This window comes from Apiospora marii (genome assembly GCF_038362585.1).
Source record: "Apiospora marii strain CBS 49790 chromosome Unknown utg000001l_segment0_segment0, whole genome shotgun sequence".
Taxonomy (NCBI): Eukaryota; Fungi; Ascomycota; class Sordariomycetes; order Amphisphaeriales; family Apiosporaceae; genus Apiospora; species Apiospora marii.
This window is the reverse complement of record NW_027117372.1, coordinates 3,539,530-3,552,457: the sequence shown is the minus strand read 5'-3', so window position 1 is coordinate 3,552,457 and position 12,928 is coordinate 3,539,530. Positions and strand designations below refer to the sequence as shown.

General features: G+C 53.1%; 6 protein-coding genes across 6 annotated transcripts; 2 read left to right on the top strand and 4 right to left on the bottom strand.

Annotated features, from left to right (window-relative positions):
* Window positions 1–632: 632 nt before the first annotated feature.
* PG985_001159 (iron/manganese superoxide dismutase- alpha-hairpin) lies at window positions 633–1,365 on the top strand (the record flags this gene model as incomplete). Its single annotated transcript, XM_066820928.1, has 2 exons — window positions 633–677; window positions 760–1,365. 2 exons carry the CDS (start codon window positions 633–635, stop codon window positions 1,363–1,365), a joined length of 651 nt encoding a protein of 216 aa, XP_066691807.1.
* A 1,254-nt stretch (window positions 1,366–2,619) lies between these two features.
* PG985_001158 (uncharacterized protein) lies at window positions 2,620–3,948 on the bottom strand (the record flags this gene model as incomplete). The annotated part of the gene is made up of 3 exons (XM_066820927.1): window positions 2,620–3,223; window positions 3,297–3,561; window positions 3,627–3,948. The coding sequence occupies 3 exons, from the start codon at window positions 3,946–3,948 to the stop codon at window positions 2,620–2,622; spliced, it is 1,191 nt and encodes a 396-aa protein (XP_066691806.1).
* An 864-nt stretch (window positions 3,949–4,812) lies between these two features.
* PG985_001157 (uncharacterized protein) lies at window positions 4,813–5,453 on the bottom strand (the record flags this gene model as incomplete). The annotated part of the gene is made up of 2 exons (XM_066820926.1): window positions 4,813–5,127; window positions 5,271–5,453. 2 exons carry the CDS (start codon window positions 5,451–5,453, stop codon window positions 4,813–4,815), a joined length of 498 nt encoding a protein of 165 aa, XP_066691805.1.
* A 660-nt stretch (window positions 5,454–6,113) lies between these two features.
* On the bottom strand, window positions 6,114–7,508 carry PG985_001156 (uncharacterized protein; the record flags this gene model as incomplete). The annotated part of the gene is made up of 1 exon (XM_066820925.1): window positions 6,114–7,508. The coding sequence occupies one exon, from the start codon at window positions 7,506–7,508 to the stop codon at window positions 6,114–6,116; it is 1,395 nt and encodes a 464-aa protein (XP_066691804.1).
* A 1,639-nt stretch (window positions 7,509–9,147) lies between these two features.
* PG985_001155 (uncharacterized protein) lies at window positions 9,148–10,454 on the top strand (the record flags this gene model as incomplete). The annotated part of the gene is made up of 4 exons (XM_066820924.1): window positions 9,148–9,408; window positions 9,490–9,736; window positions 9,847–10,298; window positions 10,365–10,454. The coding sequence occupies 4 exons, from the start codon at window positions 9,148–9,150 to the stop codon at window positions 10,452–10,454; spliced, it is 1,050 nt and encodes a 349-aa protein (XP_066691803.1).
* A 680-nt stretch (window positions 10,455–11,134) lies between these two features.
* Window positions 11,135–12,487, bottom strand: PG985_001154 (Transcription factor; the record flags this gene model as incomplete). Its single annotated transcript, XM_066820923.1, has 1 exon — window positions 11,135–12,487. One exon carries the CDS (start codon window positions 12,485–12,487, stop codon window positions 11,135–11,137), a length of 1,353 nt encoding a protein of 450 aa, XP_066691802.1.
* Window positions 12,488–12,928: the final 441 nt, after the last annotated feature.

The window sequence follows — 12,928 nt, the reverse complement described above, 5'->3', positions numbered from 1 at the left end:
AGTGAAGATAGTAAAGATCAAGTATCAGGATCGAGGACGGAGAGTGGATTATATGGACGAGAAACCAGACTCGAGAAAACAATGAAAACAGAGAAGCGTATTAATATAGCAGAAGGAAGGAGACCGTTGAAATTAGGACCCAGCTGACCAGATCGGGCGACCGTTGAAAGACCGGGCCGTTGTGTTGAGCAAGTTTCCTGTTGTATGGTACGCCGTTAGGTCAAGGGGGGGTGAGCAAGTTTGCGCACTTTGCGACAAGTGTGCCCCAGACAAAGGGCAGATCCTCATGCAAAGAAGTAAAACGTGACCGCATCACAACTGTTTCCAAAACCAGCTCAATCTATTACGTGGTTTCATTTGGAAATTTGCGATCGGACATCAGAATTTGGTAATAAGCAAGAATACCTTGATGGCCAGTGAGGGTGCATTGCGAACCCCCAATGATAAACAGCCCGGTCCTTAGCCCTCAAGGTGCTCAACTCCTTCTCTATCCAAGAATTACGTGCCATTTAAGTTGCCTCCTTTAACTTTAATGGTCTATCGCCTTCTGCCTTTACCTCGCAGTCACATAACACCTTAATTGAACGTTGCAAACTCAATTCATCTCCACCACACAAGCCAACACCATTACCATGGCTGGAACTTACACTCTCCCCAAGCTTCCCTATGCCTACGATGTAAGTTCAGCTGTTCCTTCCATGAGCGCGTTTCGTCCACTTCTGTCATATGCTTATCAACATGGCGGTCCAATGTATCAAGGCGCTGGAGCCCAGCATCTCTAGGGAGATCATGGAGCTGCACCACAGCAAGCACCACCAGGCCTACGTGACGAACCTGAACAAGGCGCTGGAAGCCTCCGCCGCCACCCTTTCGGAGGGCAAGCTCCACGACTCGGCGGCGCAGCTCTCGGCCATCCGCTTCAACGGCGGCGGCCACATCAACCACTCGCTGTTCTGGGAGAACCTGGCCCCGGCATCGTCGCCCGACGCCGACATCGCCGCCAGCGCGCCGGGACTGCTGGCGGCCATTGACGCGACGTGGGGCAGCCTCGAGCAGTTCCAGGCGGCCTTCGGCGCCGCCCTGCTGGGCATCCAGGGCAGCGGGTGGGGCTGGCTCGTCCGGGAGGCCGCGACGGGCCAGCTGCGGATCGTGACCCTCGCGAACCAGGAGGCCGTCGTCGTGGGCGACACGCCCGTCCTGGGCGTGGACATGTGGGAGCACGCCTACTACCTACTGTACAAGAACGACAAGGCGACCTACGTTAAGAACATCTGGCAGGTCGTCAACTGGAAGACGTGTGAGACCCGCTTCGCCGGGCAGCGGGATGATGCTTTCAAGGTCCTCAAGACACAGGTTAGCATCTGAGATGGGAATGTAGAGTTCGTGACGAGTTGTCGCTTGTAGTTAGCATGAAACTTAACAATATACACATAAAAGTATAACAAGTCGCAGTACAGGATCTTCGTCCCATGAATCATATCAGCAATTAATGGTAGGGAACAAGCTTGAGTTGTGTGAGATGTCTATTACAATGACATATGACTTACATCCATTAAACATCTACGTATCCAAGTGGAAATAGTCTACCTAGTTTATTGATGAAACTAGTGAGGCTAGAGCAGGAACTGAGCACCCTACCACTTGGGAAACAGAACGAAAACATTCAGAGCATGAGACAGACACAGACACGTGACCTCATGATTACACAAAGTATAGAATCTACTATCGGAACTCTCTTACACGTGCTCAACAAACCTGCTCGGCCGCTGGGGCCTGGTTCTTGCAGGAGGAGGTGGCCGGGTCAATTCCCCAAGCTCTATGTCGATGACGGGTAGCGGAGGCAGCGTGGGCGCAGTCTCACGTTCTCTTTGTGCTACTCGTCGCCTTCGCGCGGCCCTGCCTTGCCTGGCCTTGTAGCAGAAGTAGCTCATCATGGAGAGGATGACCAACAGGGTAGCCGAAAGACATATGCCGATGACACCCTCCATGGACAGACCTGTTGGAAAGCCCGCGTCGGAAGTTTCAGTATCGGATGTCTCATGCGTAGATTTATAAAACTTAGGCGGAGGGGATGAAGAGGCCGCCATTGTAGTGGATGGATGAGTATTTATCAACTGCGTATCGTCGTAAAAGCCTTGGCGAGGTTCTTTTAAATACGATTGGGGCGTTGGTAGGTTGCGTATGGGTTCGAAGAAAGGAGGCGGGGACAAAGGGTCAGTATATATATGTGGGATTTTCGTCACAATACCTTTGTAAGAAGAGAAACAAGGAGCTGTAAACAGAGATATTGGGACCATTGCTCCCTGTATATTACAGTCACTTGGGTTTTGCTGTTTGTTACAACATTATCTCTCTTAACGGAACATCTTCTTTAGTATTATTATTTCCTGTACATAGCATGAGTTCTGTTAGACGAAGACCGTTTGTATCTCCTCTCTATCTACCAGAAGACCAATTCGTTTCGAATACGTCACTTCGAATCGAAAGACGCACGAGGAGTGGTGAAGCTCTATACACTGGACATAATGGCACTCAGCTGTATAGCATCGACGCTTGAACTATGAAGGCATACTATGGAGTAATAAGTTCAGGCTGGCTAGAGGTAACATCCGTTATGTTTTACGTATGAAGTTTGCAGTCTGTTGCCTGGTTCTTTCGTGGCGCGCCTAGATCCCCGAAGTAGTCCAGGACGCACTGCCATGCAGCCGGGAGGCCAGCCTTCTTGTCGCTCACCGGAACGTTGATGTCCCACTCATAAACATCGTCGTCGTTCCCTACCCATTTGTAAGACCATCTAGAAGAGTCTGGCATGCCGCAGCGACCCTTAATGCCGTTGTAGAGGACTTCTCCATTTCTGCCAATCTGAGATCCTATAAGCCCTTTGCCTTGGATATAGATGGCTTTCCCGTCTTTATTGTTCGTGCCCCAGAGGTCGCAAGCGAGTTCGACCCAACTCATCAGCTTCTTGGTCAGGTCGTCCTGAGACAGCTTGACAGCGTTGTTATAGGCATCATCTTGTTGGTAGGATGGAAGGACATGGAAGTCCAAGCAACTGATGTAGACGAAGACGTTCTTCCCCCCAACGGTATAGTCGCTGTGGTACGGCCCAGGTGCATTCTGGTCGACGCAGTCGTTTGCAGTGGTAGTAGTATCCCATATATTGTCGTAAAGACAGTCGTTAGCACCGAGATCTTGATTGGCAATCGCTCGCGAGGTACTCCCACTGCAAAAGCATTGTTAGGCAACCAGATATCAAATGTTTGTGTGTACAGGTAGAGAATATGCTTTGTACCTACCAGGCACGCTTTATGATGGAGATGAAAGTCCAATATCCGCACGAGCCAAAGCTCAGCTGTCGGGTTTGCCCAGGTGATGCGAACACGCCGCCGTCGCCGCTTTTCCAACCCCCAGAGACATCTGAAATGTAGACGTTTTCCATGCCAGGGTAGTGGTAACGAGACCTGAAGCTCATATAAGCGCCAGAGCTGAGTTGACAGTTCTTAGGCCCGTGGCAATAGTGCTTCTCCCAGGGCGTCTCTTTCTCATAGTAATAGGTGGTGCCTGTATTATGCCAACAGCCTTTGATTAGCAGATGGAAATTGGTGCATTGTTAAGGGATTACTTACGAACTTGGCAGAACGAAATGCATTTGTGGGTGCTCCCAACGGACTTCCTTACGTCGCAGAGCCCATCGGTGTTCATGTACTTTACGGGAGCTGGGCAATCCTCCTCGAAGTACTCCTTGCCGACCTGATAATTGGTTCTGCTGGTACACGGGTCCGCATTGTCGTGGATAACGGTACCGTTGGCTAGAACGGCAGTTACGGTGTGGTTCTCGACCTTGAGGGAGTAGTTGTAATCAGCAAGGTTGTCAGGGTGAACGATGAGGCGGTCGACGGTGGCTGACACCACGGAGAGTAGGCCCAAGAGGGCGACGATCAGTAGCATAATGGATGTTGGTCCAAGGGTGCAGCTGACCCTAGAGATTATTTCGTGGTGTGACAGATGCGAAGGCCTCCAGTGCGGTGGTGTGGGAGACAGGAGTTGTTGTGAGGAGGGGGAAAGTTCAGTTAGGGTGGCAAACGTGGCAGCATATTTATGTGGCTCAGAGGAACACCAAATTGAATGCGAAGAGGGATCGGCTGATGATGATGCATCCGTGGACACAGTGAATGCATGCTTGTCATCGAGGCTTCTGCAGATAACAGCCACAATTGAATGTAAGTAGTCTCAAGATAGGCCTGCGAATGATGGAAATATATGTAGTGATTCGCGAGAGACAGTCTCTTGCAGTTTCTAGCAAGAACGAGTTCGCCCCGAAAATCATGCCATATTTAGGGCTACTATCTATAAGACCAAGCCGCTGAAGGGCGATTACTTACACACAGGGCTCTTGCACCGAGGTAGCTTGACAAACATAACATCCTTCTGGCAGGGAATACATAACTGGGTGGGATTCTGTCAGTCAAGCAAGACACAAGTTCACCAGGAGCTCGATGATAACCGTAACAACCAGTTTGGTGTGATAGTGTGACACACCCAGCCTCGGCTTCTAGACTGAATGTAAGAGTAGTTACATGCATTGAACCCACAAGTGAATCCGCTCGTCTGGTATAAGCATAAGCTGCAATGATCCCGAGAACCCGACGTCCCAGACAACAACAAGCAAGAAGCCGCCACAGCGCACACTACCAACAATAACTACGACCCTCGTAGCCAGCAAACAACGACCACATTATAGCGTCTCTATTGACCCCTTTAGAGACTGATAATCCTCCCGCATCCCCTCACAAGCCATCAGGCCTCGCCCCCCTAGACCGACCACTCAATTGCGAAGAGGACGAGCTGCACCATCAGCCAGATCAGGATGGTGCCCGCCGCCAACCCGAACAGAATCTTGACGACCATCGACCAGTCCGACATCTCGGAGAGCTCATCCTCCTCATCCGAACGGCCGTCGACGGACGGGGCGGGGATGTCCTGGAACGTCTGGTAGTGGAGCTGCTGGTGCGGGTGGGCAAGAGCCAGCGGCGGAGGCAGAACAAGCGGCAGCCTTTCTGGCTCCAGTCCACTGCCCATTCGCCCGGAGAGGGATGAAACACTGCTACCACCGCCGTCGCCGCCACCCTAGGAGGAGCTCAACGTCAGCTGCTTCAACTTTACCCTTCGTTGGATGCCGCGGGGGGCTAGACACCGCCTACTAGATAAGGCAGGAGTAGGTACGTAGGGTGAAGGGAGGTAGGTAAGCCAGGAAATCGACAGCAACGTACGTGCGGCACCCTTTCAGATCTCGGCTTGGTACTTGTACGACGCGAGGTTGCCGGGTTGGCGCTGTGGTGCGGGGTCGCCCCCTTGGTCACAGACTTGCTCTGCGATGGCAGCGGCGACGCCCAAGCCGGAGAGGAGCGTTGCGACGAAGACGACGACGAGGATGATGACGATGAAGAGCTCATCTTTGGCAGGATTGCCAGGGTTTTGATTTTTCCTCCGCGGGGTGGAAGACTGGGGTCCAAGAGCGAGACTGGGAAGATATGCGAGAGCGCGCGCGCGTGTGTTCTGAGTGTCGGGTTTTATTCTTCGAAAGCTGGTTGGCATATGGGCGGACGTGGGTAACGTGCTAGCAATAATACCAGCGCGGTTGCCGGTTTGCGGAGCTGTGCGACGTTACGGCTATCGAGGTGTATGCGCTGCTCCAGCCGGCCGTACACGATGCCTTTGGATTGGGCATGACCGCCACGGGTTGTTGCATCAGTCGGCAGCATCGACGCAGCAAAAGGTCCGGCTCATGGCAATTGCTCCCGATCTAAACTGGTAACCGGGTTGGTCCTTACGCTCTTTCCTGGCTTTATATCGCAGAGATGCACTGGACGTCCCAGCGGGGCCGTTTGATGGTTTCTTAGAATACCTCCTGCTCAGGAAGGAGGTCAGGACATGAACACAACATATGATTTATTAAAAACGGAAACGTAAACGTAAGGTACAGGTGGGTATAACTCTATTTGGATGTAACAGTGTGTATATCTCGGCATCTATGGACGATTAACTTCATTTCGTCTCGCTGCTTGGGCAGTTCGGAATTGGCTTTCGACATCACAAGTCAGCATCGAGCTAATTTATGTGTAGTATTGGCTGTGTCGCTTAGAATCTCGTTTGATCAACAGTGCGCCTTGATGTTCGAATGGAAAGTACTTCTCGGGAGTGGTAGTCTCTCTACACTCACGACAGTCGTCCGCATCACACCCGCAATAGTTGCGCGATCCTCCATATGCGCTACCAGACAGCGGTGGCCGAGATCTTTCACCAATCCTAGGTGAGGCCATTGGCATCTGCAGAGATTTACGTCGGGAGTGGAGGCGTGGTCTTGCTGTCGTAGGGGGCCGAGTCTGGTCTTCTGGCGGCGGATTCTCCTCCTCGGAATGGATTACAGGGTGTTCTGTCGTAAGTCTAGCCTTCTGGTTGGATGGAGAACGAGCAAGGCTTACTTTGGACTTCGGAGTAACTGATTCAATTACCATCACAACAGAACCTTGGGAAGACCCAGGTCGTATAGTGCTGTCTCGGGAATTGGCAGAAGTGGCAGACGACGACGACGACGACGGCGACGAAGGGCCAGAACTGGAGACACTTTCTCTCGACTTTAAGGAGGCTGCAAATGGAGTATTGTTGCCGGGAACATTGCCCACTCTAGGTGGATCTACAGATTGAGTGTTGAGGGTGCGGTGCTCTCCGTCTTGGGTTGGATCTCTTCGGCGGCGCGTTTCGTGAGAGACGCCAACGCTGTCCCCCACACCCCGCTTATCTAGAGAGCGACTCAAAAGGACCGGTGGAACCGTTCTAGCACAGATGGAGGGGAGAGTCCTGGGGAGAGGAGGCCGCTCTGGACCCGTTAACAAACTGGCTCCAAAACTCAGGGTCGAGGCTCCGAAGTCAGATGGTAGAACCGGCGAGCCGATGGACGACCCATCATCGGATGGGGAACACGGTTCGTAGCTGGCCACCGACAACTCATCTGGTTCAGATGAAGGCTTAACTTTCCAAACATCGACATCATCGTCCGACGCATCCGGGTCGTACTGGTTCCAGTCATACCTTTCGACCTTGTGATGTCGGTAGTATGCCTCATCCTCTTCTTTTCCTTTTTGCAGCCTTCTCTTTTCGCGAATAGAGGCCAGCATATCAGCCGCGGCTGGAGGCAGCTCTGTGCCCTTGATGCTTGACCGGTGTTCAGTGGAATCATTCGCCTTTGAGGCAGACGCCCCTTGCTTACTGTTTGGCAATATGATCTGGCAACAAAGAACACGCATAACTCTCATCGCCTTGGATTCTGGTTCTGTAGTTTCTTGAACCCGGGGCCCACCGTCGAAGGAGAGAAAGGCTTTGAGCTTCATACCCATGCAGTTCCACTCGCTCTCGAGAAACTTCTCTTCCCCTAGCCCGGTCTTGAGCATGTATTTGTGATGCTCTTGTAGTTCATCGGGGTCGAGAGACAAGTAATCTGGTTGCGCCATTATGATCAGTAATATCAGTCTAGGAGATAGCAAATAAAAATGTTCAATGGACTTCAATCTCGAGTATTGGGGAGGCTTGCTGACAGCACATATATAAGCGTAGTTACATAAAGCCAGCTAGTTGAGAATCGAACAGCATGCCATTGTTCTATACCACTGTATTGAAAGAAGGTTCAATTACTAATGTTGATTGACAGTCTTTGAGCGTTCTGTCGAAGCACAAAGACGGCTTATGCCAGGGTGAGCAAAGAAACCACAGGGCTTGAAGCTGCGAATATCTGCACGCAGTTGGCCGCCTGTAATGCTAATCAGCATGCACCAATATACGTGTATATATCTTCCATATACCTATGTATATGCATATATATGTATACATGCCTGAGCCATCTGGTACAGCCTTACCTACAAAAGGCGCTGTATGGTTGGGTTTGCCCTGTAGCGCTGGCCGAGATGTATTAGTAGAATTCAACCAACGCATATCCTCTCCGCCCACCTACGACCATTAAGAGTAAGGAATGTAAGTAAGAACTGGACTCGACTGTATGGTGTGGGTGATGGGAAGTATCTAGAGGTGCACGTGAACACATCATGTGCCGGACACGAGAGGAGGCACGCGACCCTGGCCTGGATGCCCAGCTGTGTCACCAACAAGCATGCTCGCTGGGACACGTTGCCATCTTTTCCGGGCGTATGTAGTATCCATTGGATACGATAACGTCGGGGTCCTCGCCACACCTCTCGTACAAGCAATTGGCCCGCCTGAGAGCCCACACCTTCAGTCGCATTGTCGGCTGAGATGAGATCGAGATTGAGATACACGACGCAAATGATGTAGATATCGATATCGATATCAAGCTTGTGCCTAGGCTGTGCCCCGCCACTGTTAACAACCACAATTGTACATACATGTTGAGGGATAGGTCATCATTCCCCTTGGCACCTGGCTGAAATAAATAGTGGACCCAGTGGCCCTACTGGGCCTACAGGCTTGAGGCTGGAGATTTGACTGGGAACTTATCTACAGTGCGTAACCTTGCCCCCCCTACGCCCCCCTAAGCCTGGAAAAAGGGCAGCCTGGCCGCTAACTGGGCCTGAGTAGGGGCCTCCTTCGACTGTGCACTACCACCTCACAGACGGACGGCCGACTTGATTAATCTGCCCGATAGCCAATCCTTCCATCTCATTTCGTTGATTAATTGATGACACGGTCCACCTTCAATTCTAACTCGACGTCGAGCTACCAAACCAGGGCTGGCTGAAAGGAGACCATATCTACAGTACGCTCTCATCAACCGCATCCCCGAACAACAAGTAGGAAGAATAGAGGCCTGCCATCGACTGCTCGTTCCTCTCTGATCCCTGGTTTGGTTTTCCCCTGTCAAACCTTCAACGTCGTGTCAATTGAATTTTGGCCTGGCGCTTCCCGATCCACAAAGAAACCATAAGGCGCGACATTATTGGGGGGAAAGAAAGGTTGTCCCAAGTACATTCGTCTCACGCGAGTCGATTGCGACGCTCGCTTGCTTCCTCACACCGGCACCGGCATTGGGTCACGCTTATCGCACCATCGCCCATCCCCCTCCTGGCCAGATATATTTAATTTAATCCCTTCGTCCTGTCCTGATTCACAACCTCCATCATGTCGTCCGGCTTGACCAGACGCCGCGGTGCGGGAGGCGGCCCTGCTGCGGGAGACGGTGAAGGTAGCAACGCCCCCAGTCGCAGTGCGTCGGCCACCAATGTTCGCGACAACGCCCCGGAGACCAGCTACGAGTCGGGCGAGAACGGCCACAAGATTGCCTTCGACCCGCGCGATATCAGCGAGAGCGCCGAGCGAAGCAAGCAACCCAAGCTTACCCTGATGGAGGAGGTGATATTGCTGGGCTTGAAAGACAAGCAGGTAAATAAAACGCCTTCCGATCACACTTTTGCACCTACACACATCTCCCCCGACCAGATGCTGATCCATCGCCTACTGTAGGGCTACCTCTCGTTCTGGAACGACAACATCAGCTATGCGCTCCGTGGCTGCATCGTCCTCGAGCTTGCCTTCCGTGGCCGTATCAGCATGCAGAAAGACCCCTCGAGGCGGCGGTTTCCCCTTGCCGACCGAGTCATCGAAGTTATCGACGATACCCTTACCGGGGAAGTGCTCCTTGACGAAGCGCTGAAGATGATGAAGGCTAGCGAGAAGATGAGCGTCAGCTCTTGGATCGATCTGATGAGTGGTATGTCCAAACCCTAGCACCCGACGAGAATACATCCCAGCAACGAGAACATGGAATGTCCCGGACACGGCATCGATACCAGAGTTGGAGAAGTGGCTAACCGCCCGCAGGCGAGACATGGAACTTGATGAAGATTGGATACCAGCTGAAGCAGGTTCGAGAGCGACTCTGCAAAGGTCTGGTCGACAAAGGCATTCTGCGAACCGAGAAGCGCAACTTCTTGCTCTTCGACATGGCTACACACCCTGTCGCCGACGGTGGTGCCAAGGAGGAAATCCGCCGGCGCGTTAGAAACGTGCTGACCCAGCGAACTGTTGTCTTGCCCCACTCCCAGTTCCTGCCCGAGAATCTCGAGTTCCGTTACACACGAACAATGGCCATGGTCTGCGCTGCCTATGCTGCGAACGTCTTGGAGAATGCCTTGAGCACTCTCGGCCACGAAGCTCGAGAGCGCGCCTTTACGCAGACGGACGAAATACTGGCCGAATATAGCCAATGGCCATTTGGCAAGAAGGCTGGCAGCCAAGGAATTGGAGCCAACATTCCGCAGGTTATCGCTGAGGTAGGTCGCGTCCCCAAGCAAGCGATACTTGCTGAATATCATGCTAATGTAACTGCACCGGAACAGGAAGGCAACAAGGCCAAGGATAAGGAGCTCCAACTCGAAGTTGTCGCAGCCTGCCTTAGCGTCTTCACCCGCCTCGACTCCCTCTTGTAATAACCTCCATACCCATCGACCGAACCCATGAAGAGATACTTGGGTTCTATATTTCTTCGACAATCACCGATAACGTTTCTCAAAACAATGAATGAATGCCATCTTCGTCAACCCCGGATTTCATGAGGATTTCAGGAAAAATCAAGTGAGCGAGGGTATCGAGCATATTGCGCCCAAACCGCTCTATTAGCTCTACGTAACAAGGAGGGGTCTAGATACAAAACTTGGGGCGCGCGGCAAGGAGGCGGCTAGACGACTTATAAAGCAAGTCTCGAATTGCCATGGGATTGGGGGCATCAACGGCACCTTATTAACCGTGGAAAGGGCACGAAAAGTAGTATCCGCATTTCCGTTAGCAACGCGCTGGCAGCATGATAGATGCTGTTTGGTGTAAGGTGAAAGGTTGATGTGATTCTCTTCGGCCGTGTTATACTAGCTCAAGTCAAGCATTTTCATTTTCTATTCTCACCATTTTCTTCGCAAGACGAATAATCAGTCCCTGGATTAGCCTGGGGTATAATTTCCTTTCGTTTCCGATGCCAGCTGCCTATCGCGGTAATGGCCTAGAGACGTCCAAGTCCTTCCTACAAGGGAGGGTTGAGGCTCCGGCTCTTTGATAGCGTCGAGCCCAGAGGCTTGGATGTGCTATGATCAATATACATCTTAATGTTCTCTTATATCTATTTGCCTCGTCGCAACCTCTCCTTCCAGCCCCCCTTCTCGAATAGCCACATAGCCTCTACGGCAAATGCATATGCGCTCCGGTGGCCGCGCCCCCTCCCGTCGCCTACCATGTTCCCGGCCGCGAAGTCGGCGGGGTCCACGTTGGCCTCCTCGCGGATGCTTTCCATGACGCGGTTCTCCTGGACCGTGGCCCAGATGCCCTCGGCGACGTCGTCGCCGCCGAACTCGCCGCGGCCGAGGCGGAAGAGGATGCGCCCGAGCGTCTGGTAGGCGATGCAGCGCTGGCCGGGGACGGCGCTGCGGGTGAGGCGGGCGAGCTCGGTGACGGTGTAGCCGGCGGCCTCGGGCGCCTCGCCGTGGTGGTGCAGGCCCTTGGAGACGGGGACGGCGCGGGCGATGCGCGGCGGCAGCAGGGTGCCCCGGAAGTCGAAGCGCAGCTGCGTGATGGGCAGCGACGACTGGCGCGGGTGGTAGGGGCTGTCGAAGTCGGCCGGGGAGTTGGCCGTCGGGATCGGCGCCATCCAGGCCAGCTTGCTCGGGTCCGCCGGCAGGTTCGGGAAGTACTTGGTGTGCAGCGCCTCGAGGAAGTTGGGGTCGGACGGGTCGAGTTCGGGGACCTGGGGGGGCTCGGGCCAGTGCGTCCGCGCGGGCTGGGGGTCGTCGTCTTCGGTTGAGGGGGCTGGCGGGTTCGGTTGGGTGGCAGTGAGCGGCGCGGTGTCGTCTTCGTTGCCGTCCTCGACGCTGGGCGTCTCAAATGTGACCTTTTTCTTCGGTGTCTTGGGTTTCTCTTCCGTTTTGGAGCCGCTCTCTTCCTTGTCCTGTAGCTCTGAGGCTGTTGGCGGTGATGCAGCATTGTTTCCATCGTTCCGTGTTACCGGCTGTTCGGCTGAGTTGTCGTCCATAAAAGGCGAATGTTTATCTTGCTCGTCCAAGTTTGCCCGCTTGAGCAGCCGTTGGAGAAGAGAGGAGTCCATGCCGTTGAACAGCTCTTGTCTCGCTGCTTCTATTTCTTCCGGTGACATGCTGGCCAGTCGCTCGCTGTTCTCGCGATCTATGCTGCTCTTCTCGTCCATCTGCGAGCTCTGCCCTGCAGGCGCCGCGCCGCCATCTTTTCTCGATGCTGCATTGGGTTCTTCGACAGACGGCCCAGGCTTCGAGGTCGGGGTCGGGGACTGGGGCTTTGCATCGTCTGCCGGAGGTCCTTGGCGCTTCTGTTTGAAGGCTGAAATGCGTGTGCGCTTCTTATGTTCGGGAAAACCTGTAGCAGTCGACTTGGGCTGTGGAAAGGTCGGCGCTTGCGGTGAGCTTGTGTCCTTCTCCTTGATGTCGAAAATCATAAGAGAGTTCATGATGGCACTAACGCGGTCAAGCCACGGCAGGCTAGGACAGAATGGCAGGCGTAGCTAGAAGAAGGAGATTGGATGCGGTCTTGAGACGCAGTTATTGAAGGGTCTTGTCTACTGCCCTATGCGCATAATGCGACGGACGGGATGATGATGCAAATCTGAAGTGGGTTGCAAAGAAACCAACAGTGGGGCTTCCTTGCCGTGTCGGGAGAACTACAGGTACCAATCTGTGCCATACCGTATCTCCATGCAAGGTATCCAACGTCATGCACCCCGTAACTTTCTACCGAGATGGAACAAGTAACAACCAGACATGTACAAAGAAAAAAAAAAAGATTATCTACTTTGTATATTGACTGCTGCCGCGCTGACAGGTATGTAGTCTGCCATCGGACCCTTCCAATTTAGTGTATCTCTATCTGCATCAATAAAGCGGTGTCTCTG